The 23340-nt window shown below is 39.3% G+C and overlaps 1 protein-coding gene across 4 annotated transcripts in view; it reads right to left on the bottom strand.

Annotated features, from left to right (window-relative positions):
• Positions 1 to 23340, bottom strand: part of esyt2b (extended synaptotagmin-like protein 2b) — a 30527-nt gene that overhangs the window by 2101 nt on the left and 5086 nt on the right. Inside the window, exons 2-20 of one of the 4 annotated variants that reach the window (XM_034862239.1) lie at positions 22580 to 22621; positions 21943 to 22077; positions 21557 to 21633; positions 20527 to 20599; positions 18031 to 18120; positions 15543 to 15598; positions 10390 to 10510; positions 9421 to 9597; positions 9138 to 9220; positions 8547 to 8595; positions 8253 to 8342; positions 8077 to 8172; positions 7044 to 7145; positions 6372 to 6428; positions 4720 to 4794; positions 2328 to 2414; positions 2040 to 2189; positions 374 to 714; positions 19 to 117 (exon numbers count right to left, since the gene is read on the bottom strand). In XM_034862239.1, coding sequence (XP_034718130.1) covers positions 19 to 117; positions 374 to 714; positions 2040 to 2189; positions 2328 to 2414; positions 4720 to 4794; positions 6372 to 6428; positions 7044 to 7145; positions 8077 to 8172; positions 8253 to 8342; positions 8547 to 8595; positions 9138 to 9220; positions 9421 to 9597; positions 10390 to 10510; positions 15543 to 15598; positions 18031 to 18120; positions 20527 to 20599; positions 21557 to 21633; positions 21943 to 22077; positions 22580 to 22621 — 2000 coding nt within the window. The remainder of the gene's footprint in view (positions 1 to 18; positions 118 to 373; positions 715 to 2039; positions 2190 to 2327; positions 2415 to 4719; positions 4795 to 6371; positions 6429 to 7043; positions 7146 to 8076; positions 8173 to 8252; positions 8343 to 8546; positions 8596 to 9137; positions 9221 to 9420; positions 9598 to 10389; positions 10511 to 15542; positions 15599 to 18030; positions 18121 to 20526; positions 20600 to 21556; positions 21634 to 21942; positions 22078 to 22579; positions 22622 to 23340) is intronic. The other 3 variants (XM_034862240.1, XM_034862242.1, XM_034862243.1) reach the window with 3 other exon arrangements.

A 23340-nucleotide genomic window follows, 5' to 3' on the forward strand; every position in this document is an offset into this window, starting at 1 on the left:
GGCAGTTGTGGACCTCACCGGCAGGCGTGCACCACCACAATGAGTTTGTTCCTTTGGGAGCTGTGTCGGACAGTCAGTTGGATCTCGCCCAGGGGGTACTGGCTGGAGGCCGAACCACTACAAACACACCAGAGAAAGTCTTCAAGAGACTGCAGTTAAATTATTTAGCAGGGACAGACGGATAGCTTGACAGGTTGTCAACTAAAATATTCACATATTCCGAAAACAAGTCAAGATGCCATTCTATCAGAGCAACAGCAGAAATTAAATTACATAAGTACGTAATTTATAGAAATGGGGGGCAAGCTCTCAATCATAGGAACATTACGTGGGACACTGTTTAAAAAAATAACGTATTGTGTGTTCCATTTACTTCTGCAGCTGACAAAGCCTTTGCTGAAGCTCCAAGGTGGCGAAGGGCAGGGATATATCCGAGGCCAGGCTGGGTGTGGACTCCTTGTGAGGAAGGTGTTTCTGGGAGCTAGACATGCAGGTGCTCAGGTTAGAGAAACTGGCTGAGTATGGCTCGCCGTCCCTTTGTTGGAGGTTGAGGGTGGAGGCGTCCATGGGTGGTGGAGGCGTGGGTGGAGGCAGAGGAGAATCTGAGGCTGATCGTCTCTGGGTGGGGGCTGGGGTTGGCTGCGGCACACTGGATTTCCTGACCTGGACGGAGGAGGGCTGGTCAGAAGATACCTGCTTCTCCAAGGACAGGATCTACAGAAAGACAGGAGGACGTTACTGGGAATAATGAATAGGAACTACAGCTAAGTACTGGTATAATATTCTGTATACAATTCGAAATTTACTTGTGTTGCGATGTTATTTCCTGTCAAGGTACTTAAGTAAAATACCACAAAATAAAAAATAAACAAAGGGTATTTGGTTAGGTTAATGGTTCTAAATGCCACCTAAAACTGACTAAAGCAATTCTCTGACTTATTCTCTGAGTTAAAGTGACTTTTCCTTTCTTATAAAGTGGTCTTAAAACTGCAGATACTGATGAAAAGATTCATGTATTTTAGAGTGTGTTTGTACAACCAAATATGTCTTCGTGAAGCAATCTATCTTTCAATCTTCTAGTTCCAAAAAGGTCAGTAAGCCTGTAAATCAATTTCCCACTTTGGATATCCATTCTGAATCTTGGTATGTTGGTTGTGATCCAATACAGGAAAGCTATTTCAGTGCAGGTCAATATTTTGATAGGGCTGCATTCCTTTTCTTATTTGATCTATCGTAATAGTGGTTGTGACTGGGGTGGTTTGCACAGACCACAATGTTTGACCGTTTTAATAGAAACTATCTCTTCACTAGAAAGTAGTTCTCTGAAAACTATAAATTGTCTTCTGTAGATGTGGATTGTCGACGCAATTGTTCAAACTGCAATTTCTATTTTAATGCTGCATTTACTTTTATTGAATCTGAGAAATTTCGGTGACAGATATCTCACATTTATGTAAATGGGCAGATTCCATCGGGAAGAAGTATGAAGATTTTCATTTTTATTTAATTGACTTTATTTATGTATTGATCATTTGGTTGAGACGACCTTCCCTTCTGTGAAGCAACCCACAACCCCCAAAAATGCACGGGCCTATAACCTATACACTGCCAGTGGCGAGTATACTAACTTTCTGGCTAGAAATGTGACCTAGTCTCAGTTTCCTGGCATTATACCATACATGTACTCATCATGTGCATATTTACCCTTTTTAGAAGATTCTCGTTTAAATAAAAGAAAGTATTACAAAGATTTTTTAATAATAAAACTGCCACTGTTATCATTGCAGACTGCATATGAGCTTTGTGAAGAAACCTTGACAGCTAGGTGTAGCAGGTGTTGGAGGGCTGTTAAGGCTGTTTAATACTTCAACACTGTGCTTTACCGCAACATTAATTCTGTCCTGTGCCATTTAACTGCAGCCGTTCTATTATAATCAGCAGATCATGAACCTCTGTTGTTCTATCCTCTGCCTGAGAAATAGAACTGTTACATCACTAAAGCATACGGTATGATGAGAAGTAATGCAGTCCATCTTTACCCTCAGGGCCATCTTCAGTTTAATGGTGGAGCTGGGCCCGGAGTTCTTGAGAGGAAAGCACTGAGTCATCGTCATGTCCTTCTCCCCCAACAAGCTGCTTAAGGGCACCGTCAAATTACCCAGGGTGCATTTGTGCTTGTCGTCTTTTACCTGTGCATTGAGAAATATCTGCTTTAACACAAGACAACTACTTACACCGTGTGGTGCATGATGTTTTAAAAATGTATGTATAATGATATAACTTGTTATATCTGTGACAATCGGAAATGAGTGGTTAGGCAGCTTTACCTCCAGCTCAAGCTCTTGCCTCCTGGGATTGTGAACAAAGAATGAGAAACATTCTTCCCACAGCGGCTCCTTGTTCTTATACCGGATCTTTGTGGAAGACAGGTAGTGGTTTGTTAGTTGGCAATACAAATACACTTGAGGGCAGCTAATGAAGAACAATTCATCTAGATACATCTCTCAATAGTACCTATAGTCATTAGAACGTGTTTCATTTTAAACTTGAATGTAGAATGACAATCTCACTCATAACACACTAATACTGTCAGTATCAACTGAATATCATTTATTTCATTGCATGTTTTTGTTATTTGTTTTGTATATATGTTAAGATTATACTTATTTTCCCTTACTTGTTTGCATCTTTTATATATATAGTTTATGAATTTATTTCAATATATGTGCCATTTCAACAGTTCTACTTAATACACTAATGTTGTTCAAAAACCTCTAATTATCTGTTTTGATTTTTCAATCTACTATTAATTAGCCAGTTTCCCCACAAGATTTGTCCTCATGAATAAAAAATTAGAACAGTTACAGGCTTTTCATAGTGTTGGTGCTGTAAGCAAATTGGATTTTAAATGGAACAATGACTATGAGGTTAAAGTGTTTATTTCATAGCTCTGCTCTTACATTACAAACCTTTAATTTTAGGGCAACCATCATAAACATAGTATACTGTAGGCAAGGTGACCCAAGAGTTTTCATAGCCAAGCGGAATGATTCTGACTGGCCAAGTCCGTCATCCTGATTAAACCTCTCCTAAACACAGTGTGGGCGTGGACACACTTTGCTTGATGGACATCACTCACTCTAATATATACAGTTGTGAAGTGAGAGCAGCTACAGCATCTTGGGCGAATCTGGTCCATACGTGAAATAACATTTATTATTATCCAAAGGTAACGTTACAGTTGGAGAACCACTTGGATGTGTATGAAATTCTACAGGTTGAATCATTAGTGCAAATGATTAACAACTTATTTTGAAAATATCCAGTGCTTTAATAAAAAAGTGAACTGCGACTCCCAAGGTGTATTTTAGCAACAAATCTAATCACAGCATTTTGGGATTATGGGTCAATATTTAGATTAATTTAGTACATATGGCGCCCTGTTTTGTTTCCATCTGCCAAAACAGGTCCAAAACTCATGGGTATTGTAATATTTTGAGCTGTTTGCCATCCTGAACTCACGGACAAGACATGATTTCTCAGAACCATTGAAATAATTCAAGCTTATGGCCACATCATAAATCTATAGGACTGCTACGTTATGGATATGTTTTTGTTTTCGGGGACTTAAAATATGTTGATATTATTAAAGTTTGTGTTTACTTTTCAGATTATTTTCTGTTACCCAAAAGAAAAGAGCAACCATGTGTACTGCCATGGTTTTGTCCTTATGTCAAGCTTCTGTTTTAGTTGGTTTCATGTTTTCTGTTTATCTTCATGGACTTTCTGTTTTATTTTGAGATCCAGGGTTGGTCTTTATTCACTTCACTTGCCTTTCTTCCTTTATCTGTGTAATTATCGTCCCCGCCCCTAATTCATTACACCTGTTTGTTTTCATCTTCTCCAGTCCCCATGCTTAAATGCTCACCATTTCCCCTTACCTGTGCCAGATTGTAGTACATAAGTCACTCTCTCCAGTGTTTATTCCTAGTGTTTGTTTTCTCAGTGTTTATCCGATTATTGCTTTGTTCCTGACTACGATTATTGCTGGCCACTTTTGTACCTTCGTCTGCATTGTCCTTTGAACAATAAATTATTTATATGTGATTCCCTATCTGGGTTGTGCATTTCAGTCTGCCAATGTACCGTGTCATGTACATGATTTATTTGATGTGGCTGTAAACACTCTCAAATAATTAAAGTGCCTGTCTTATAACTCTGTTACAAAAGGAGCAACAAACCTTCCTAAATCCATGACAGTACATACTTGCAGTGAAACGTCTGCATCCAAAGTAACTTGGTCCACTTATGTTGTTCCCTTTTGAACTCTTTATAGAACTTGCCCACAAGAAATAGCTGGTAAATACAATATTGGTGGTGTTGAAGCTCTTTAGCTTTACAGTTAATTTACAGTTATACCTTTCTTTAAATTTCTTGTACAATAACTTAGTCCATCTCTCTTTTAATACCACAGTGAGAGGGAAACATTTTGTAACAGACAGCTCCAGTGAGAGACTGTTAAAGAATTACATGTGTTAGCTGTTGGACTTCAATATGTCTTTGTGTGTAAGAATGTTAGAAATATTCTGCTAAATATAACTGCTGTGTTCAATCTTTGGTTGTCCAGATGCTAATGCCAACTTAACATTTCTTCCCATAATGAAAGGACAAGACAAAATCTGACATATAATAGTAATAATGGATACCTATATGGCTCACCTTGCTCTCAAGTGTTTTGTGTCCAACAGTAAACTGGACATACGGACTGGGTTCGCTGCTACTCTTCTTTGCACACTATTCCGGAATCAGAGAGAGAGGTGTTAGCCGATTCTCCTCAGTGTGACACACGAGGCATACACGTCAGTATCCCACAACATAGTAACACCCAATCTCAAACATTAGCTCTTGGAGACTCTGTATGGAGCACACAATGGTGAAAGAACCAGTAGTTTAAAGGGGAAGGAACATGACCGCACGCTTTGACAAGCAGGGCTGCAGACAGAGAGGCTAACAAGGAGAATGTCAGGCTTTGTCTCCTCTGATTTCTAATTTTCGCATGCCGGGTTTTGACAGCTAAAGCATTATTCAGTAACCCTTACAGAATAATAATACCCTAAATATCTACCAGCCTGGGGGGAATTCTTAACTTACCTGTTAACCCATCCTTTCTCTTGAGGACAGTGATTACATTTGACAAATATTTCTCACCAGCATTAGAATTAAGCTCAACATTGTACATTCAGGCGTATTAACACAATCCGACACTTCAATATGTTACAACTTAAACTGAGAAGGTACTTAGCACAAAAAACTTAAATATGCCTTGGCTTTTCCAAAACATTTGATCATGTTAATCTATATTGCAATTCTACACCTGCTACTTCTGTCTAATGTGTATAAACAACACCAATTGCACACATGTCCATCTTAGTGGTGTTTATCCTTATCCAAAACAAGGGTGTCTACATCCAGAAAATGTTCACTTAATTCTCTATTCTGATGCCAAGTGATGCTAAAAGACCAGTAAGCAGCATTTGGCTGGGACAATTAGCATTTTAACACAAGGAGAAAAATAAAGAAAGCTGCACAACAAAGAGATTTGTCTCTCACCTATTTAACAGGTAGCAGCAGCACTGCAGTCAGGATATCAAAGAGTGAACTACTGGAAGCAAACCTGTCAGATTTGTGCTCCCGTTGCCCTATAAGTCTGCATGAAACAGACGCACATTGCTGCAGTGAGTTTCACCATAAACTGATGTTGCACTGAGGGAGTGCCACTGCATGTGTGGAAACACTGCGGTAACGGCAAGCGATGCAGCAGTTGATTTCTAAGAAGAATGACATTTCTATGAAAAGCAGAAATGCTGGCCTAACAAGCATAAATTCCTGCTCCATAACAAAGTTCCAGCATAATGTGGATATAATCAGCTACCACAGGCTGGGTTGCTCTGCTGGATTGCTGTTGAAAACCTTTGATCCAATTCACCTCCAATACAAGAAAAATGCCTAAATGTTGGATAGACAAGAGAATGACAACTTCTCAATCAACCATAAAGATTGAAAAAGATGAGAATAGAACAGTTTGAATTATTCAAGTGCAATTTTAGACTCTGGCAACGTGCAAGCAAGATCACATGAGTTAGTAAAGGTGGAAAATCATGTATCATTACAAATAAGGAGAAAAGAGTGCACATCACAACAAAGGCACAAAACCTATAATGCAATCATCAATACACATTTGTTTTAAAAGGAAAATTCACTTTGCTTGTTTGATAATCATCACAATCCAATGAGGTTGGATGTGCACTTGAGGAAACACAGATGAGACACAGGAGGTGATCTGTACATGCAAACCATTTTCCCCACATTACCTTCAGGGCCTTAAATGCTTGCTTCAACCCCTCACAGGTGAAATCTGACAGGTTGCTCTTTAAGCCATAAGGACATTTGGGGGAGAAAATCACACCCATAGTTAGTACATTGGGAGTGGTTGAGTATGGTTTAGAGGCATGAGGAAAAATATATATTTATATGTTGAAATATGTGTATGTGAATAATATGGCGGATAAATAAAAGACAGCAGGAGGGTTGATATTGTTGACACTGCAGGGAGCTAACAATGAAAACTCAAGTCGGAATAATGATATGAGGGTGTTTACTTCAGGGACGATTTGGAGGAGCTAACTTTGAGTCACTTTTTTAACAAGCTACAGGCTTTCTGTGTCTGTGCAGCAACACTTACATTGGCTGACTAATGCACACAGATCATTATGACCTCTTTGTACTGCAAATATTTTAGCCTTGAACTAAGCAGTGGATCTAGCTGGATGACCATCAAACTACCATCAAGGCATAGCCTAGTCCTTATTGTTATTGGTTATTGGGCACTCTGGGTACTCTTCATCAGACATAACAATAAAACCATGCAGCTAACACATGCTTTGAGATGCAAGTTTTCAAAGACTCCTGTTACTGTTCAACCCACGTCATCGCACACCACTAATGCTTACACTATAAGGATGCAAAAGTACTGGGGGACTCACGAATATTGTTCTATACTCTGAAGTATTGCTCTCACAAAAGACTAGACCAGATGCTCTCCTCTCACTTAAGTTTCCACAGCCTAAGCTGCCTGTGAAGACACTCTTGGGTGAAGAAAAAAAGAGAGTAAAGAGAAAAAGGTGGAGTTATGACTGAGATGGCTCATAAGGTTACAAGTAGGTTTTAAAACAGTTGGTTCAATGATAGCTTTCAAATCCTATTAGATACACTGTAAAGTCCTGGAAAGGTTTTGGAGGTTTACGTTTCTCACCGGACAACAGCTACAAAAATACTGACATAGGAGCAAAATCCTGAGGTTTAGTGACTTGATCATAAAAGTTGGTACATCCATAATAATAAATAATAGTGCACAGAAGCACAGAAGGGAGGGGGCAGGATGAGGAGGATGGAAGGTCAAACTAGTCTCATTTTGTTTGAAAACACTTTGAACGTGAACAAGAAGTAGCGTCACCCAACATTGCTTAGAGCACCTTTAATGGCTGAGTTTGTGATAGCTAAGATACTGAGAATGATATTTAAAAACGGCTGCCCTGGTTGTTAGGTTCACCTGGAGGTCACAGTGCAATGTAAACCAAATGTAAAAAGAAAATGAAAGCAAACTGAGGAAATCAATCAAGTGTCACAAAGCAAATATGGCAATAGGAATGTGGAGCATTGCTGCACACTGAGTAACAATCCTTAGTTAAACAAGTATACAACACTTGTACTTCTTATTGAACTGGTTCAGTGTTGCTAATGTGGTGTGTGTGTGTGTGTGTGTGTGTGTGTGTGTGTGTGTGTGTGTGTGTGTGTGTGTGTGTGTGTGTGTGTGTGTGCGTGTGTGCGTGTGTGTGTGTGTGTGTGCGTGTGTGTGTGTGCGCGTGTGAGAGAGTGAGTGAGTGAGTGTGTGTGTGTGTGTTTTGGGTGGAGAGCAATAAGGCTGCATTTGCCTAATGCTATGTTTTACCACAAGCTATAGCATCAGAACAGTAGCACTTCTACCTTCAAAACAAAGTGAACACTGCAGTATCTTACAGGCAAATTCTTTGCTGAGTCCAGATGGACAACAAGCAGCGCTGACGATAGTCCATCATTAGCCAGGCTCCTGTCTGCACGCACACTTCGCAGCCCCTATGGACAGAAAAGTCAGTCAACCCAGAGAACGATGACAAACAATATTTTAGCTTTGTGAAAACCTTTTGTTGATGTACCTGGTCCAACTTTTCCGGGGTGGAGAGCAGAGACAGCCACTCCAGTTTTAAATGGAGTTTCCCAGTAGGAGCTTCTTCCAGGTCAAACCACTGCAACAGTGTAAAAAACATCCAAGTTAAATCATTAAGTTAAGTCATCAAGGGACCGAAACTTTAGATTTTTGCAACGACAGGCTAAAGAATTATCCTCAAAACCTGACAAATATCGAACTTTTCCTTTAAAGACCTAATCTATAAACTCTAAACAAATTTTAATTAAATGAGTAATACAATGTTGCCATAAAAATGCTTTACCTCATCAACCTTCTGTTCTTTGTACAGCTCAGTCATATCAATCATCAGGCTGTGAATAATGACAAATAATTACTCAGATTGGCACGGCAAACAGTAAACAGAAAATCACACCAATTAATCTGAACACTGAACAGAGGGGTCCAGCTATTGATTGGCTGCTTTGTGTTGTCAGCACTGGGTGTAGTGTTACAGTCTTGGGGTAAAATCGATTGACTTTACCCTTGGAACTGTGGAATAACGCCTCTTCTTTACTTTAGCTGATGTCTACTAGCACAGATACTTTCAACTCACCTTCCACTTAGGACAACACAGTCTTTAAGACACAATATGTAAGCCATCAATCTGATAGGGACTGCAAATTAGCCTGCATTGCTAAATCTGGCATATTTACATGTTGGACTCGTGTTGATTAATGTGCGTTGTCCCTTTTAAATAGAAAGAAATCTAAAATCTAATGCCATACCAGATCCTTAGCTTTCCTATATAGCTGGCAGATAACAACAAAGCTTGCTGTTACATATCCGCCACATTGAAAACCTTTTTCTTATGTGTGATAAGAGAGAGCAGGGCAGGAAATTGGGAGAAACTCACCTTCCCAGGAAATCATCTTTGTCAGGATCTTGGTCAAACAGCTCAATCTCAAGGTGTTGACCCGAGTGCTCGTACACCAAAGCCTGATGAAGACACCAACTAATTGATGCTTGTTCAAGCAGACATATCCAGTCAACAGACTGATAACCTCCAATAATGTAATGCAGGTTGGGATAATACACTTGTTTTTATTGTAAACAAATGATCAGATTACTCAAACTACACTATGATAATCATGTGTAGTATGTGCTGCCTACTCCAAACAACATCCCAAACCTGTCACCTCGTAAACTTCGTTCCATTTAGGATGGAGGCTCTCCTTCACAGTCTTGCTCTGAAACTGTTGGTTGCCGACCTGAAGGATACCGTACGGGTCGGACTTGCCCTTGATCAGCCCTCCCAGAAAGGTGTCCTTCCCTTCCAGATCCTGAGCCTCCAAGAAGTGAATCCTCAGGACTCCCTGTGGAGACATGCAGACCACAGCGTTAAGGCAATATGACAAAAGGGTTAGGTAGAAACATATTATTTCTAATGGGGTTATTAATTATTTACATTTCATTTCATGATATACATTACAGTTAATGACTGTAAGAACTAGATACCAGAAATGAAAAAGACAACTGTATGGTACCAGGTGTTGTATGTACATCATGATGAAATGATGACTATGATGTCAAGATCTGACTGTGTGTGAATTTGAAATGAAATACTTTTAACTTACTTTATCTTCATTTAATGTATATTTAATTATTTCTGTAGTACTATCAAACAGAGAAAAGCAACAAATGCTTGCATTTGACTATTTGACATGACTTGGTTTTTTATCCAATTTTTCAATTTCCTGATCAAATGATCAGCTGATGGTGTAGTGACGTCAGATTGGTAGAATATTAGCAAAAAGAGTACAAAGGCATACAATAATTGTAGCCTAAAATATCTTAAACAAAATATCTCATGAACAAAGGATGCTGAAAGTGATGATTTTGTTACCATGGAGACAGGTATTAGCAACAAAGACTTGACATGCTTTGTTGCTGCTTTGGCCCTTTTTCATTCGGTTTTATTGCTGTGAGTTACATACAAAACCTTGATAACTGCTTTCTTTTATTACAGAAATAATAATAAAACACACATCACACGGGGGCCTTGAGATTGGACTATCAAGGACTTTCAGTTACTAACTAGGAATTCCCCCATGAAGAGGCATATTGAACCACCTGTTTAATTACGTTTTTTTAAACTGCATTAGTACCTTTGGCATGGGAAAGCGCAGCCTGGCCAGTTCCACATCCCCGACCAGTGGGATGGTTATACGATTGGGCAAAACCAGATAGCTGTAGATAATGTCTTGAATAAGATGTTCAGAGAAGTCACTGTAAGGACAGTAGAGAGGGTTGAGAGAAGGGAGGAAGGGAAGATAAACAGAATGAAGCAATGAATTATTTAATAGACAGTAAGGGTGCCCCGAGTTATAAATGTTCTCCTTTAATCTCAGTTTAGTATTACAGTACATTTCTGATTTACATGTTAGAAGATACGACAATTGGAGTCGGTTCAAGTGTGTTGGTGCTGCTAGCCAAAACCTGTCTGTTCCACTAATGATTCAACACTTTGTGACAACAACAACAATGACAACAAGGCCAGCAAATGGCATTACCGCCAAGCTTCCATTTATTCATTTAGCTGCCATAGCACGGCTGGAAAATTGCAAAATCATGGCATTCCCATATATCACGATGAAGATGTCCTAATCAAAGGTGTTCGGAGACTGCAAGTGATCGTGAAATTATCTCTGGACGGATACCAGAACTCTGAAAACACACCAGCTAAATCTCTCTCTTCAATTGTCAATTGTTATTGTATATTTGTTGTAAATTCTATTGTTTTGTTATACTGTATCCTTAACAGTATTTTTTTTATATTTCTTACTGTCCTTTCTGTTTTTCTTCTTTATATGTTAAGTGAGTGTTGTACTTTGAGAGCAAAGGTTAGGTGTCAAATTCCTTGTTTGTTCACGCAAACCTGGCCAATAAAGCTGATTCTGATTCTACAAAATAAAAAATAAAAAAAACATTTAGCCTAATAAATCAGACATTTACTAATACACAGTACCTAATGACCTTTCCCATGTGCTTTTTAGTTGTCCAAAAGTGTAGCAACTCGCTACATGACAGCCTGTATGTAATTGGTGTGGTATACCTTAGAAATTCCCTATTCAATGTGTCTTGTTGAATTAGGCCCAGGATAGTAGCACTGACACACCATTCTCCACTAAAGTGTGGTCTAGCTACACCATTTATCTATTCTGGGAAATGATCGAGCTTGTTTGGGTTTCTTTAATCTAATAACAACAATCCTGGGCGGCGCTAATCAATAAAAAGTATAAGTGAAAAGTATGAAGTAAAGTATCTAAATGGATTTGTTTAATCAGCACAAAAAATCTGTCACTGTCAGTTCCACACACACCATCTGACAACAGACAAAGGTAACACAGTGACTAAATACACAAGGTAAGGAAACGAGGTGAAACGAGGGACATGTGACGTGAGGGTTTAAGAACAGGTGAAAAACATCAGGGTGGGGCAGACAATCCCAAAGGTGGAAAAACACTAAGTAGGGAGTAAAATGGGAGACATCGGAGAAAACAGACTACAACATAAAACAGGAAACTGAAGCATAAAACATACACAAGAATGAAAATAAATGCCTGCAGTAAATTACACCCTTATATTTTATTTCTGTCATAAAGGCAACTAATGTAATGGGTGAGTCCTAACCTTAGGCAGATGAGAGTCATTTCTATAGATAAGTGACAATTCCTGAGGCTCCTTTGGGACTGTGAACCAGTTGAAATTGCTTTAAAGACAGAAACTTCCTTTCCTGCTCTAAAATAGCACTGAAGCAACACAGAGACCCTCTACTCTGACAAAAAACAAGGAAATAAATTCAATTTAGCCGGCTGTGTTTGTGTCTGGAGTTAGGAGAAACATTTATTTGAACAATCAGATTGTTTTTCCACGAAACAACCGGCTACCGCTCTTCTCTCTCAGCCGATTTGAAGCATTAAGATTCTCTTCTCGGGGAGTGGTCAGAGACGGAGCTTTTCTCCAGCTGAGAGCTGAGAGAGTGTAAAGGGATTCCTGCTGCATCAGCGCTTATTGCTGCATTTTTGTTGCTCCCCTGGCGTAAACACTGGAACACCCCACGCACCTGCTTGTGTGTGTGAACGCAAAGTAACAAAAGTGGGACAGTTTCATTCATTCACTTTAGGACAAAAGTGCTGACTGCAGACATGCACACTCAAACTTTATAATATACAGTTTGTAAAGTATGTTACTGCGTGTTTTACTCTCCAGTGAGCCACGTCAAAGACAATTATTTTATTCTTTGACAGAAAGTACTGTTTTTAACCTTGGTAGCAGTATAGAGAGTCCCTCTCATTCCGGTGGACCGCCTTGGGACTTTAACACAGAAATACTATGAACGGTAGTGAATGGGGAAAGACAAATAATTTTTTGATCCCATTTGAATTAAGCCATGAATTACACATCTGATGTTTATCCGTTTAATAGATAATTTTGCAAGTCAAGAAAGTCTCAGTTTATTGTTAAATTGTTGAAGTATAAAATGTGAAAATACGTAATTAGACTACAAACTTCAAAGTTGTATGGATGACGTCTAGCTGTCTGTGTGTATCGTAACGGGGATGTAACGTTACTCAAAAGAGCAGCGGATCTTGCTTGTTCTTTTGCTTATCTGTTGAAAACGCCTCACTGGATAAAAACACCAGGTAAGATAACGTTACATGTGTTGTGGAACAGAGCTAAGCTAGCTAGATAGCGAGCAAGTTAAGTAATCAAGCTAGGTGACGTAAATTGAACGAGAGGAGAGATGTAGTTCACTGACAGAGAAGGGCGTGACTTTGGCTCTTTATGACTATATGATGGCAATGTAGGTACACTTTGGTTTGGACTAAAATATCTCAACAACTATTGGATGGCTTGGCATAAACATTTCTACGTTTTGGGTTCCTTTAGGATATATTTTAATGACTTTGTGATCCCCTGACTTTTCTTTTGACGACACCGTGAGTTTACATGTGTGGTTTAGAGTTAAATCTTAGCAACTATTGGATAGATTTCCATAAAATTTGGTACAAACATTCATGATGAATCATAATAACTTTGGCTGACTGCTGTCTGCTTCTATCCACCACACCCGCGTATCTCTTTCATCCCCATCCACATCTCCTTCACATTGTTTTGCTGCAGTTTGGCCTCCAGCTTCCTCCTATATGAGAGCTAGCACACCCTCAGTTTCTCCCTCAGTTTCTCCGGCTGTGGCTGCGCATCAGAGTGTGAATGTGTGTGAGTGTTTATCTGATGAGCAGGTGGCACCTTGTATGGCATCCTCGGCCACAGTGTGTGAATGTGTGTGAATGGTTAATGGTTACTGTATGTAAAACCGCTTTGAGTAGTCGTTAAGACTAGAAAAGCGCTATTTAAAAAGTACATTTACATCTAAGCAGTCCTGCAGTGCCTCCTCAGTCCACCTCCTTGCGCATCAGCAGAAGGTAGGATGTGAACAGTGATCACAATGCTGGATGTAAACTCCCTAGGGAGACAGTAAGGACATAAGCCAACCTTCAAATCCACATGACCGCGATTGCACCACTTCTCTTTTTTACATACATTGCAACCCCCACCCCACTCCCTTTTTTTTTTACCACTCTCCATGATAATAATAAATCATTTTTATTTATTTTTTTATTTTGCAACTGGAGCTTAGCACCGCCCGAGACAACTGTGATTGGTTTAAAGAAATGCAAAATCAGAGCCTTTTTTCTCCTATCCAGGAATGTATGTGTGGAGGGGAAAGACTTTACTTTGAAGCGGTGTGGAGATCTGGCAATACAAAACTAATGACCAAATAAACCCAAATAACCGCACAATTAATGACATTCCCATCAGCCTCAGCTGCACTTTGAGTTTAGTGCAAATTTAACACACTAACACGCTAACCTAAGATAGTGAACACGCTGAACATTAAACTGCACCTGTTGAACGTCAGCATTTTAGAATCTTGAGTTCAAAGCCAGTTCAACAATGATGATACATCAACACATGAACACAAATAAGACATTTGTTGCATAATGACAATAACAGGGTTAAGAGCGACCCACTGGAAGACCCTTCATAGGCAGCTGATGCTGTCTGTCTGTCTGTCTGTTGCTACATTTGAGAAACTCTGTGGCTGCAGTCCACCATTTGGGTCTCTCTACAGCTAACCCCTCTTTTTCTGCACGTGCTCCCCTTTCCTCCACGACCAAAAGATCCACACACACAGGTACATGTGCCACTACACACACACACAAACACACATACATTGCATTGCACAAGTTGCATGGATCAATTTCACCCCTGCAAAAGGACTTGACAGAAGAGTTGAGGGAGACGGGCCACTGAGCTCTGCCTGTATCAACATGTCTGTCCTCATCAGCAGGGAATATGACAAGCAGCTCTAATCCAAGAAAAGCACATGCATGTGTCACTTTATTTAGGATGCAACTAATGTATGAACCACTCAAGACAGCGGTGAGTAATTGTGTTGGGCTGTTAGCATTTCTTAATCAACACTCAATTACTCTGCGCTCAGCCCACACAACTACTCAAGGAGAATAGACACTCGCTGTAAGAAAAGGAAAACAAACTAAGCCGGAATGAGGAAGACAGGCTACAAGCAGCACATGTTCTGATCCAACCAGTTTTATCCCAGTTAGACAATTTAACGATTAACTTAACCTGGTCATTCACAGTAATGTGTCCATGTCCCTGTACTGCATGTCACACACACCATACATCATACTTGAGCTCAGTGTTTGCTCGCAAAAACACAAGTTTAGGTGTATAAGCTGAGTCTGATCAAGCTCCTTATCACAACAGGAACAAAAACCAGAACAACCCTGGCATTCAGAAAACTCTCTGAAATAAAAATCTTAAGCAAAAAATACTTTCAGAACATTTGGTGGAATTTCCTTTTCAGATATGTAATAAGAAGAATAAGAAAGAAAGAAAAAAAGAATAAGTATAAGAAAGTGAAAGTAAACCCATGAGGTCTGGTGAAAGTACAGCCTACAGCATGTATTTCCAGATACAAGTACAGTGTATAGTATTAAATGCATTATAAATTATGTTTTTAGAAAGGTAAAATGAGTTTAAAAAAAAACAAAACGATTGCACAGTTAAAATGTACAGTACAAGAGTATATGATTGATTCAATGGTGAAAGAATGTAGGAATGAGTCGAGCTTCCTGAAACCAAACACTTAAAAACTTTCATTATCTCTCACACACGCCAAAAAAAACATGTCTTGACAAACAAGAAAAGTACGTTTGAGCGGACTTACCTGAGCCCAGGTATGTCAAGTATATTGGTGAGGCCAGTCCAGTTTATGTCCAGAAGCTAAAAGAAGAAGAAAAAAGAAAGAAGAACAAATAGGTTTTGCAGAAAGTGCAGAAAGTGTCATTTACTTTGAATAGATCAAAACACTTAATGTTATTGTTTTCCGGCTTGTGCTACATTTACCACTCATTTGTAACAAGGAGTCCTACAAAATATGCAGCAAAAATAATATAAATCAAAAGGTTTATGGATAAGTTGCTATTGTTTTAGTCCATTGTTTTTAAACAAAGCCTTACTTTACTGACAATATTGTTGCCATATTCATTACTTAAGCCACGTCTGAGTTATTCTCGTGCTTCCCACTGAACACCAGTTTCGAAATGGAATGTAAATAAAAAAAAATAAACCAACACTTTGTCTGGCATTGTATATTTAAGTGTATTGTTTTATCCTTTGACATTTCTTTCTTCTAAGTTCACTCAAGCGCATGAACAGATGCTGTGTGCACAATTAGCAACTGTGTATGAGTCACAAGTCAACAAGTGGTCAGAAAGCACAGATTCCTGTATGGAGATGTACACAAAACACCTGCTTGGTAAAATATTTATAAAAGCAGCAGCAAGCCTCAGAGGTCTCATTAGTAGATTAGAGACATGTATATTTACATGGTCCAATTACCAGTATTATTACTATATATATATATGTGTATAACTGATACAAAATCAAACCAATTTCTATTCACGTTATGGGTAAAACAGGCAGCAGGTATGTCAAATTTGATAGGATAAGAAAGACAGTAGAAGAAGAAAAAAAATCAAAGAGTGTGAATGACATCAGCTGAGACCTGAAGTGCAGGCAGATCTTTCCTCTCACTAAGCTTTGATCTGTTTCTGCCTTTATGCTGAAGCAGCTTTCTTAATGAGCCTTTCCCACCCTACTTTTCTGCCCAAGTTGCAGGGGAGCGGGGAGCACTGCAGGGCTAGAAATGTGTTTGAGAAGAAGAGCTGTAAGAAGGCGGTGTTGAGGGGCAAACCCCTGCCTGTAAAAAGACTACTTCTGGGTAACAATGATGAACTAAAAAAAACAGTACTGTCTTCCAACTATAAACCTAGTGGTTTCTGCATTTAAGTCATAAATAATTGATCACTAAATCAATTGCATGTTTGCTTTCTTGCCGAGAGATGAAAATGGAAAGTACGGAGTCTGAGAAAAAAAAATCCCCATTTAAAGAAGTAAGACTGTTCAGTTTAGCCTGAGCCATGGACTCTCTCTAGGGGTCTCACAGCAGAATGTGTTGCATCTTTTTATTTACAGTGCACTGAGTCGAGTTAGTGCGATCACACAGCCTCGCCGTGGCCAACGCCACTTATGGTCTGGAAAAGTTTCTATTTCATTTGACACTCAGGATAAATCCTTGTATGGCACGCTGAGAGAAGGAAGGTGAGCTATTTGAATTCCCGGGTACACAATGCCGAGGTACTTTTGCCCACATTGAACTACTTTTGCAATTTATTTGCTCGCTCCTCCAGTATACCAATGTAATGTTCCTCATCTAAAAGCAGGAAGAAGATTGAGATGCTTAAGTTTGTATATATTTGTGTGTGTGTTTATGTTTAAGTATGTAGGACTGCAGCACGATTCACTGACTAGAGCTGCTGCCTTTTCCTTTCAGCCTCCTACAGTAATATCTCCACCTTGAGCTTTAGCTGAGTGCCTGGGGTAGAGAAATCTGCCAAAGTAGGGCTGGCTTGATCTGTTGCTATTTAAAGCTCTGCTATAGTTCCACTGGGTCCTCCCATTTGGAATAAATCGGCCAAACATTTTTTAAGCTGTGCAGCAGTGGCTCTGCATAGGGGTGGAAAGGGAGATTGATGGAATGGGCACCGGGAAACATAAGATATGCAAACAACTGGCAATGTGAAATGCAAATCATGGAAAGTGATGTGGCGTGTTGAGGCTGCAAGACAACGCTGATAGCAATCCCAGAGAAGGAAAACAAACTGGGAGTAAGGGTTGTAAAATGAAGGAAACACATTGTAATGTGATTCAGCTGTGATTTGACTTATATAACAACCATTTGAAGACCAATTTACACGCATTATATTGCCTAAAACAGGCAATCCAATAAAGCAGATAACCAAGGAGGGATTGGTTTTATGAGGTGCCATGTTTTAACGAATAGTTACAAGATATTCAGGATGTTTTGTGATTTTCACAGACCTTGGTGCAAATTTTGAATAAAGAGAACACAATGAAAGCATCTAGTGCAAGTCAAAAGAAAGTTTAAGAGTGTATGGGTAATCTGTTGCTGCGTTACACCATCGCAGATGCTGGAAAAGACTAAGAAGGGACCCGTTTTTGTTTTTCAATATCACAAATCCTATATTAATAGCCCCGCACGCTATTCATATTGCATTTATTCAGACTGCTCTGTGCAACAGGTTTAATTGAATTGACTTGTGTCACACTGTGTCCCCAGCGCCTGGACTTACTGGCTTCTTCAGAAAGAACACTGACAGAGCTCCAACAAGAGGCATATCACTCAGCAACGGCTCCATCACCACTCTCAACACGCCGTGGATCTATGGAAACACAAAAGAGAAACATATTAATAACTGTACACAAACGCACACAAAGGGAGAGCTACAGTGTAGGAAACTCGCACCCCACTGGCCCTTGACATTCCTCAGCGGTGGAGCCGTTAGCCGTGCCATATGACAGGTCGGAAACTCGATCACAGCCGGACTTCACACCTGCCCAGTGTCATCCTCCACCTTCTCCATAACACATTATGACAATTACACGGATTATGATTTTGGTAGTGCTTCACACGTCTCATGTGGACACCAAATAGCTGTTTAAATCTACACAGAGAACAAAGGATGTTTAAATTCTAGCACCAGTCTTGTTTTGAGGCAATACTTTCAGCATGGATAGAAATACAAACTTATTGAAACAGCAATTACACAATTGAACCCAAAACCAATAAAGCTCTATGAGTGTTTGCGTGCAGCTCTTTGAAGTAAATGCCATCGCGTCAGTCATTTTGTGAGTTTGAGTCAGTTTCATAGAAAGGACATAGAGAGTCAGCTGGCAAACGAAAATGACAAGTGAATGAATTTCAAAGCGGTAAAACTTTGAACCAAATTTTACATGCAGGAATTTGTACCTAAATCATTTTGGAAGTTTAAAAGTATTGACTTATCTGTCAAAACATGACTACAATTTGAAATCAATCAGAGAATGAGATTTCTTCGCAGGTTTAACAGGCTTTTAATGTACAGTAGCTGTGAGGATTGAGATCCATCGTAGTAGTGGGAACACATGGCGAATATTACTGTAAATAAATAATAAAAGGACAAGACCCCTCTTGTCACAAAGCCGCAGTAATCTAAGCGTTATGGAGTCAAACGCACCTGCTCTGTGTAATGTAAACCAGCTCAAGGGGTGATTGGGACTGATGTATCAGTGGCTGATAATGAGCTCGGGAGATATGTTGGTCTCCCTGAGCTACATAATGAGGGCAGTGAGTCTCCTGGGGACAGACCAAACATTACTCAGTCTTCAAGGAGGCACACACTGATTGTTTCTCTGCCTGCTATGTTCCACTGCAGCAAAACAAAAGGGTCAAGGGCATACAAGAACAACAAAACACACTTGTGTAGTCAGGCACTACAGAGAGCAGGGAAGGAGATAAAAGTTGTAAGGTTACATACACATTATTATTACACATTATAATGCATTATGTAAATGTATTATTTGTTAAAAATAAAATAAAATAAAATGTATTATTTTGTCATTACATTCATTAAAAAGTGGGACTCAGTCTAGTAGGATAATGTATATCTTTTACAGTAATTCAAAGTTAACTTCTACAGCAAAGCTTTTTCTTCAACTTTATAACCACTAAAGTGGTCTTAGAATTCATTAAATAGGATAGGGTGGAATAAATAAATAAAACATTTCTGCAGATCTATTTTTTTCTAAATTTAACTCTAGTATTTTTTCTTTGGAAGTACCAGATAGTTTTTTCCTCTTGAGGCCTCTAAGAATGGCAGAGGAGAAAATGACTCTTTGGTTCAACTGTTTGCAACATTTCAACATGACAACAGGCAAGTGTGGACTGCTTTTTTTTAAAGGGGTGTCAAGTTAAAGCAACACCAAAGATTTGTTTGTACCTTAAAATAACGTTTCCAAAATCATTTCAGTGGTTCATCAACTCGTAACAGAGTGAACAGCACTTCTGCGTTTGCAGACCACTATTGGCTATAACCGCACTATGCAAGTTTGCCAGATCGGGTAGCGGATCTGTAGTTCGAATGGGACAGCGGTAATGGACAATTCTGCTTCCAACCTGTAGGGGAACCGAAGAGGAAAAGTGCTTTGGTGTTGCTTTAAAAAATGTTAGGAACCGATGTAGTACTTACGAATGCACTCCATGCTTATTTTATTGTAGTTGTTGTTTACTTTATCATTACAGATCAGCCCCATCACTGAATACACAGTACACACAGAGAACCCTTTCTCAATTATGTTAGCACATAATGTAATCTGAAAACTGCTGCCCTGGTTAAAAAAACAACGCCACTGATCTCTGCTGGTACTGTGTCTACAATGGAGTGCAATGGGAAATTCTAAGTGACCGCAAACTTTTGACAGTACTGTATATGCAGACGGTGTAGATACCACTGCACATAAATAATAAGAACTATTGTCTAGTGAAAAGAGAAAAGCTTTTGTCCTTCTTCAGCAACATGTTTATGTGCTGTACAAAATTCGAAGCTGTGGATTCTTCACTACTTTAAAAGCCTCTCAAATTAGAGGCGACAGGACAGATCTTTATCTGAAGTCCCTGTGCCGCTTCATATCCAATTTATATCCGCTTCATGTTCCTTTTCTGACAACTTTTGGAGAGTCCAGGACTAATGCCAGAGGAAGTTTCCTCTGAGAGAATGTGAAACGAGTCAGACATAAAGGGATTTCCTTACCTGGATGCTCTTTATGCCGGCTTTGCAGTAGTAGCGTTTGATGTCTACGTCTATCTCTGTGTTGCCAACAAAGCTGAGGGACAAAAACACAAAATATAAACAGTATATTAAAAAAAATTCCTGTACAAGGGTTCTATGTTGTTTTGAAACTCCTGTTGTATAAATACAAACAAAACATGCATCATAGAGTTTTGTTCTATATTAAGCATTATAAACTTGTTTTCCAGACCTTTAAAGGATGTTATGAAATCCATCTCTGTCTTTGACACTATTTGTGGTAGGCATTTTTTTCTAGCAAATCTAGTGTTTGTTATTGTTAGTGCACTGGATTCAAGTTACCATCATTGTTACATGTAATCCAGCATTGCTGTTTTAAATTCAATATCAACCTCATTGTTCACTGTTCATGCTCATATTGCCATGTCACAGCTAAAGTTACTAATGCGTACCAAAGTTGTTTAGCTGACAATGGCTCAGTTGTAAATTTTGGAACAAAATAGAGCAGCCAACAAGCTGCATACCCGAAACGTATCAGCAACCACTTTACTGTGCTCTGCCGTTATGTTACAATATGTTTGTCGGGCAGCACAGTAACAGACACAGCGGTTGCTCTTCTGAAAGTTTATATTTCTCTTATATCAACAAAGAAAGGGTAGACTCCCCTTTTTTACATTTGAAAACCTGTTTTTTGAGGAGTACATATGTAAAAAAAGTTGTAAAAATCCTTTTGTGGGTCTAGGCGGAGCTGTACAAAATCTAACAAATTGTCTAAACTGGTGTCAAATTAGTCAATACCCAAATACATTAAACACCCAGATTTGTGACCAAACGGTCGAGTTGCATTGTGGGTATTGTAGGCATCAGGTTTTGCCAAGGGAGCATTTGAGCATTAAAAAAGATGATTAGAACAGTATTGCTGCATCAATTTGGATCCTTTTTTTCCCATCATGAGTCTGACAATGTTATATAAGGTCTTATGGAAACTGTGGATAATAAAATAATGATTTAAACAGGGATCTGATGGGCTCACCTGATCTGCAGGTCCATGATGATCTGTCTCTTGTCCACATTTTCTGTGTAAACCTTGACCCCGTTGATCCTCAGGGGCTATATTGCAAGAGAGGGAACCATTATGACCACTGCACCACTCCAGTCCATCAACACTGGACCAACACTTCAACTCTCCCCAAACCCACACATTTAGCACAAGGTCGACCCCTCTCCTAAACCCCCCAATGGAAACTATTTATGAAACAAGCACACGTGTTAGCGACGTGCATGCATGTTCACGTTCAAGCACCCACACACCCTCACCAGCTGTCCCAACGGCACCTGCTTCCAGTAGTCTGTGTTGTCACTGCTGTAACAACACATGATCAGTCTTAGAACCATGCAGGAACACTAAGAGGTGCTCACTTTCTCTCCCATGTCGATCTTGCTAAAGCAGAAGGTGCTGAGGTGGGCGTTCGACTCCTTCACCGCCGGCTCGATCGTCTCATGGAACAGTTTCTCCACCAACTGGCAGATGTACGGCCACATCTGTTTCACTGTCTGAGAGGATACAGAAAGAGAAGACCAAACTTTAAAGGGAAATCACAGTGCATAGTTTTGCTGAGACAAACTAAATAATGTTGTCCTTTTCCATTATATTTATTTTAAAGGGCATGTGCCAGACGGTGGGATATTAATGTCATTACATCAACATCACTGCCTTTATGCTATTCTTGCTACCTCATACAGGAACATCTCTGTCCCTGTAAAATATTCAATAGGTAGTTCTACTTAAGTTGAACCTTGTCAGACTCAACAAACATCAAAGCAGGGAAACTAGCAAATTCAATTCTGATGTCAGCATCTAGATCATTTTAATGTGTAGCCTTGAGTGCTTTACAGTTTACATCCAGGTTGTTGCCATGAGGATTCACAAGGGTTAACGCATCTCACAGCACTGCAGAAACATGGCTGAATGCAAAATATGCGGCAGTGTACAGTGGGGCAACATTCGCAGCCCCAGTGGGAAGAGGGGAGAGCAGAAGAGCGCTTCCTTCTTTACCTTGTTCAGCCACTCCACTCGCTCTATATCTGGGAAGTGGACCTACAATGGAGAAAAGAAAGCAGATAATCTCTTGGCTATGTTGGTTTCAATTAGGCTGATAATGCATTTTTTTTTAAAGGCAAGTCTTGCATTAAAACAACAAATTTAGCTTAAAGTTTGAAAATTTCACATTTCACTTTTCAAATATCTCAACAAACCTAGCATTCTACATTGCTGCAGCAATTCAACACTGGGATTACGCCATCATTACAAAAACAATTCAAAGAAGAGAGGGCAGGGTGGGTTTAAATGAAGGGACAAGCACGAACAGTCTTCAAGCAATCATCATTGGAACCTTCATTTTATCCATAAAGAACGCATTGTTTTTTTTTATCTCGTTTCTTTTATTATCATCTTTTTTAATGTATGGTGTAAAAATAAACCTTAAAACCTACTTTTTTCTACACATTTGAAGTGTGAGCAAAGTGCATTATTGGCATGTTATTTGCCCAATACTATTGAAGGTACAGATAATTAGAAAAGAGAATTAGGATCTTAATACTGTGCTTTTGTAATGTTACTAAATTTCCTCCAGACCCACAGAATTGTGCTGTGAAACTGAGCTACAGTTTGACTAATCTTCTTTAAACACCAAAGCAGATCGAGCATTGATTTAGCATGAGGTAACGGAAGTGCCTGAAATAAAGTCAATACCATGTGCACAAAGGTGTGCAGCAATGCACACACCACCCTTATAAATACCAGATAAACAGCCCTGC

Source organism: Etheostoma cragini, chromosome 22, assembly GCF_013103735.1.
Source record: "Etheostoma cragini isolate CJK2018 chromosome 22, CSU_Ecrag_1.0, whole genome shotgun sequence".
NCBI classification, from domain to species: domain Eukaryota; kingdom Metazoa; phylum Chordata; class Actinopteri; order Perciformes; family Percidae; genus Etheostoma; species Etheostoma cragini.